At 45.0% G+C, this 5699-nt stretch overlaps 1 protein-coding gene across 1 annotated transcript; it reads right to left on the bottom strand.

Annotated features, from left to right (window-relative positions):
- Positions 1-431: 431 nt before the first annotated feature.
- On the bottom strand, positions 432-1802 carry LOC139901858 (uncharacterized). The gene has a single exon (XM_071884530.1). It carries the CDS (start codon positions 1800-1802, stop codon positions 432-434), a length of 1371 nt encoding a protein of 456 aa, XP_071740631.1.
- Between the last annotated feature and the right edge of the window lie 3897 nt (positions 1803-5699).

The raw sequence follows: 5699 nt of genomic DNA, 5'->3' as shown, positions 1-5699 counted from the left end.
ATCTTCCAATTTGTATGACCCGTTGCCGAAGGCTTCAGAGATCATGTATGGACCTTCCCAGTTTGCCCCTAATTTTCCTTCATACTCTACCTTGATGGTGGAATTGAGTCAGAGGACATAATCCCCCACTTTGAAGGTTGTGCGTTTCACCCTTTTGTTGTAGTATTTCTCGATGGTTTTCTTGTAAGAGGCCTCTCGAATGAGGGTTGCTTCTCTTCTTTCTCCGACCAGGTCAAGGTTTAAACGCAAGTTTTCTTCATTGTCTTCTGTGTTTGCTGTTCGGTTGCTTAACACTTGAATTTCTGCGAGGAGGACCGCTTCTGTTCCGTAGGCTAAGCTAAACGGTGTTTCTCCGTTGCTTCTTTTTGGGGTTGTTCTATATGCCCATAGTACCAATGGTAATTCTTCAACCCACCCCTGATGACATTTGCCTAGCCTTTTCTTGATTCCCTTGATGAGATCTTGTTGGTAACTTTCACCTGTCCATTCCCTTGAGGGTGGTATACGGAAGTGAATGTTTGCTTGATCTGCAGCCTTTCGCAAAATTTGGGAAATATTCCTTCAGCAAATTGCTTACCGTTGTCTGAAACGATCTCTTGGGGAATCCTGAATCTGCACACTATGTGTTCCCATACAAACTTTTCGATGTGTTTCCCTGTTGTTTTCTTTAGTGGCTTAGCATCGGCCCATTTGGTGAAGTAGTCAACTGCTACTACTAAGAACAATATTCCTCCTGGAGCTTCCGTTAGTGGTCCCACTATATCAATCCCCCATTTAGCGAATTGCCATGCTGAGAGTATGGATATGAGTTCTTGCTTTGGCTGCTTTTGAACTTTTGCATGGATTTGACACAATTCGCAGGTTTGTAATGTGGTGACCGTGTCTTGGTGCATAGTTGGCCAGTAATATCCGAGCCTCATGATTTTAGCCATAATAGACCTTGGTCCCGCATGAAAACCGCATACTCCTTCATGCATTTCTTGGATGATGATGGTTGCCTGGGAGGGCTCCACGCATCTTAGCCATGGGGTAAGGAAAGACTTTCGGTACAACTTGCCATCTTGAAGTTTATACGAAGGTGCCTTGATTCTGATTTTTCTTTCCTCTCCTTTGTCTTTTGGTAGTAGCCCGAATGCCAGGTAATCTTTAATTGGTTTCATCCATGTGTTTTCTTCATCCGGATAGAGGTCACAGATCTCCTCGGCTTCTATAGATCTGCGCTCTAGGGTTTCAACCAAACCTTCTTTCGCTAAGTGGGCAAAGGTGATGGAGGCAAGTTTGCTCAAGGCATCTGCTTTCTTATTTTGGCTTCTTCTCACATGCTCTATCTCAAAGCCTTTAAATTGCTCAATGAGTTCCTTCGATTTTGCCAAGTATTGCTGGATGGTGGGGCTTCTTGCTTCGAAGGTCCCTGCTACTTGGTTCGCAATAAGTTGAGAGTCAACGAATACCTTGAGATGTTGTATGTTAAGATACCTTGCCAGCCTTAGACCAGCAAGTAAGGCTTTGTATTCTGCTTCGTTGTTCGTCGTGCTGAACTCGAAGCGTAGTGCATAAGTGAATTCCTTTCCCTCGGGGCTTACTAGCATGAGCCCTACTCCGGAGCCATCAGAGCTTGAAGCCCCATCCGTAAATAGCTTCCATTCTTCGTGCTCGATTGGCAAGACGATGATTTGTGTTGAAGGCATTTCTTCTTCTTTGATTTTTTCGGCTATGAAGTCAGCCAAGACTTGCCCTTTGAATGAGTTTCTTACCTGGAACTCTATGTCATGTTCGCCTAACTCGATGGCCCATTTAGCCATCTTTCCGGACTTCTCTGGTTTCATGAGCACTTGTCGGATTGGTTTGTTGGTCAAGACAACGATTGGGTGAGCCTGGAAATACCTTCATAGCTTTCGTGCAGTATGCACTAGTGCCAGTGTTAACTTTTCTAACTCGGGGTAGTTGACTTCTGCCCCTTGGAGCTTTCTGCTGATGAAGTATATTGGGATTTGGCTTTGTGCCCTTTCTGCGATCAGTACAGCACTGATACTTTCCTTGGATTCTGCTAAGTAGACATACAGATACAGGGTTTCCCCTTGTCTGGAGAGGTCAACACCGGAAGGTTTGAGATGCATGCCTTCATTTCTTTGAAAGCTTGGTCTGCCTCGGTGGTCCAAGTAATCTTCTTTTTGCCCAAGCAATCCTTTAGGATTTTGAAAAAAGGTAGTTGTTTCTCAGCTCCCCTTGATAGAAAACGACTAAGCGAGGCCAATTTTTCGTTCAGGCTTTGGATTTCCTTCAGGGTACTTGGAACTTTGAGATCTTTGATTCGGTCGACTTTGTCTGGATTGGCTTGGATTCCTTTCTTTGTTATGTAGTAACCAAGGAACCTTCCTTCTTCAACCCCGAAAGAACATTTCTTCGGGTTTAGCTTCATGTTAATCGACCTTGGGTTTTGAAACGTCTCCTCTATGTCAGTTAAGAGGTCAGCTTCCCCGACGCTTTTGATCACCATATCGTCGACATAAGCCTCCAAGTTTCTGCCTAGCTGCTTATGGAAAGCTTTGTCTACTAACCTTTGATAGGTTGCTCCGGCATTTTTTAGCCCGAATGGCATTTTCTGGTAGCAGAATATGCCTTTGCTGGTATAGAAAGAAGTCTTCTCTTCGTCTTCCTTTGCCATCTGGATTTGGTGATACCCTTTGTAGGCATCTAGGAAACATTTGAACTTGTACCCCTTAAGTGACTCCACCTTCCAATCTATTTCGGGTAGGAGGTAGCAATCCTTTGGGCATGCTTTGTTAATATTGGTGAAATCGACACACATTCTCCAACCGCCGTCTGATTTTTTGATCATTACAGGGTTGGCCACCCAAATGGGATATTTGGCTTCACGTATTATTCCTGCCTTAAGTATCTCTTCTACTTCCTCACATGCAGCTTTGTCCCTCTCCGAGGCTAAATTCCTCTTCTTCTGGTGGATGGGCTCAAGATGCTTGTATTCGTTGAGCCTGTGTTCCGTTATCATTTTTTTCCCTTGGATATTTAGGGTTCTGGGGATCCCCGTCATATCTCTATATTCCCAAGCAAAGACTTCCATGTTGGATTGAAGTAACTTGCGGAGTCCCATCTTCAAGTCCGAAGGCAATTGCCTTCCGATGGTAACTTGCTGCTCAAGGAAGAAAGGGTTGATGGATACCTTTTCTTCATGCGAATTTTATTCCTTGGTTTCTAGGATGGTTTTTCCTGGATTCACCATAGTTTCCTTGATAGCCATGATTACCTTGCCTTGGTCATAGGTCGATGGGAGGGTAGCTATCCCTTGGCTTGTGTGAAACTTGACTAACTGGTGCACAGTGGATACCACGATTCCCATTCTCATCATTGCCATCCTTCCTAGCAGGATGTTGTGTTGCGAATTTGCTCGAACAACAACGAAGTCTAATGTCTCCGTTCGTGTCATAGGTGGCACTCCAATGGTGAAATCAAGGTCTATTTCACCTATCGGCCAGCATCTTTCCCCTGAGAAACCAATTAGGGGTACTCGTGGTGGCATTAATCGTGCTTTAATTTTTGGGCCGAGCTGCTGAAATCAGTGCTCGTAAATCACGTCGCATGAGCTATCGCTGTCGAGGTAGATTCTGTGGATATCCCTATCGAATATCATGCCGCTGATAGTGACTGGTTGATCAGAAGGAGTGATAGTATCTAGCGGAAGGAAGGAGATTTCCTTCCAGTCAATGACTTGGGGTGACCTGCATCTTTTGAAATGCCTTCGGGATTCAACTGCGAAGCAACTTTCTATGGCTAGGATTGTTTTACCCGCGTTAGGCTTTTTGTCTTCAGTAACAGGCTCGGAAACCTTCGTTGTCTTTCGAATTCCTTTCACCAAGTGTGAAAGTTTCCCTGATCTTACCGCGTCTTCGATGGCAAGCTTTAGCTGAATGCATTCGTCTGTCTCATGACCATAGTCATTGTGGAAGTCGTAGAACTTGCTTGTGTCTCTGGGTTTTCCTTTATTATCCAACTTTGGTGGTGCTTTGAAGGCTTGTGCCACCGTTTCTGTGGAAAGGATTTCCTTCGGAGTTTTTATGAGAGTTCCTAAGATTCTAGCGTTATTTTCCCTTTTGTAAGGGGCATAGCGTCCCTTATCCTCTCTTTTCCTGTGCCTTTCTTCTCAGCTGCTGGAATTTTCCTTCCGCTTCGAATTGGTTTGGTCTTCGTATGTGAAATTTATAGCAGTTTCCTTCGCATCTAGCCAAACATAGGCTCTGTCGAGAAGTTTCTCGTAACTATCTGGGAGGTCCCGAGTAAGGTGTTCTACCAGGGATCGGGCCCTGCAGCCATACAGGAGGCTCGAGATTCTTTGTGTCTTCGGTAGGCCAGCTATTTACTGAGTTTCATCGATGTATCGACTAAGGAAAGCTTGAGTTGCTTCTTGCTCCTTCTGTCGAATACTATGTGCGGCATCATGGTTTTTCTTGTGACGCTTCAGCTGACTGAACTTGGACTTGAAATTTCGCTTTAGCTCGTCGAAGCTTGATATCGAGTCTTTAGCTAAAGAGTCAAACCATATTCTTGCATCACCTTTGAGCATGTATGAGAAGGCATGACAGACCACGGCCATGTCCCACTTGGCCATCCTGGCGGCTCCTTCGAATACGTTGATATAATCGTCCGGATCTTCCTTTCCTTCGTAGTACCCCAGGTGCGAAGGTATATTCATCCATGTGGGAAACGGGTGGTTTTGGATGCCTGCAGTGAAAGGCGTCTTCTTGTTCTTCCAAAAGCTATCTACATCGGCAATGTAATTTGCTAAAGGAGGACCGTTGGTGCCGTTAACATCGTTTTGCGTTCCATACCCTTGTGGTTGGGATGGATACACCAAGTAACCGCCATTCCAAGTCGGCAGCTGTGGTCCTTGAGGAAAATGAGTGTTTGGTTGGCTCATGGTAGTGTTGTAATAAGGTGTGTTGGGAGCCATCCAAGGGAAAGGTCTCCCAAGGACAAAAGGTGGGATTACGGACCCTCTTGTGTTGATTGAAGCGTTATTGAGGAAGGCGTTGCCGTTAGGGACACCATTTTGGGTGCGCCAGCGGCACTGTGGTTGGGGATACTATTGACATTTGGCGCGCCAGAGGCATTATGGTTTGAGACACTGTTAGTGTTGGGTGTAATTCCACCGTTGGGTGCATTTGGCACCGGAACTACTGGATCCTTAGGGAAAGGGTTTCGCCTAGGTGGGGATTCCATTTCAATTTCTTCATCATATTCCTCACTATCATACGTGAGAGCTTGTTTGCTTTTGAGATGGCCTTCAGCGCGCAGCTTCTTGATAACTTCTTTGATGCTGTCGTAATTCTTGAGGATAAACGTTTTATCCAACAAGAGCAGCGGACCTGAGTTATCTTGGTTTGTGGTTATGGACATTACTGGAGTAGTGGGAGTTCTAGCACTCCCTTCAGCTTGCACATTAGATTGGGGTAAAGAGAACCCCAGGGGAGATTCTGGGTTAACCATGGTGGTTTAGTGTTTAAACAAGGTTTAGAGTTTGTAAAAGACGTTGAGTCCCACGGATGGCGCCAATTGTTTGAACACTTTTTCGGCGTAATCCTAATGTTGATTAGGATTTGGTTGACTTACGAGTTAATGATGAATTAGAGTGTGATTTGCTATTATTAAGGGTGAGGGAGGTGTTTGATTATTTAGTGGCGGTT

The sequence above is a fragment of the Rutidosis leptorrhynchoides genome, chromosome 3 (genome assembly GCF_046630445.1).
Source record: "Rutidosis leptorrhynchoides isolate AG116_Rl617_1_P2 chromosome 3, CSIRO_AGI_Rlap_v1, whole genome shotgun sequence".
NCBI classification, from domain to species: Eukaryota; Viridiplantae; Streptophyta; class Magnoliopsida; order Asterales; family Asteraceae; genus Rutidosis; species Rutidosis leptorrhynchoides.
The sequence above is the reverse complement of the archived record's forward strand: the minus strand, read 5'-3'. Positions and strand labels throughout refer to the sequence as shown.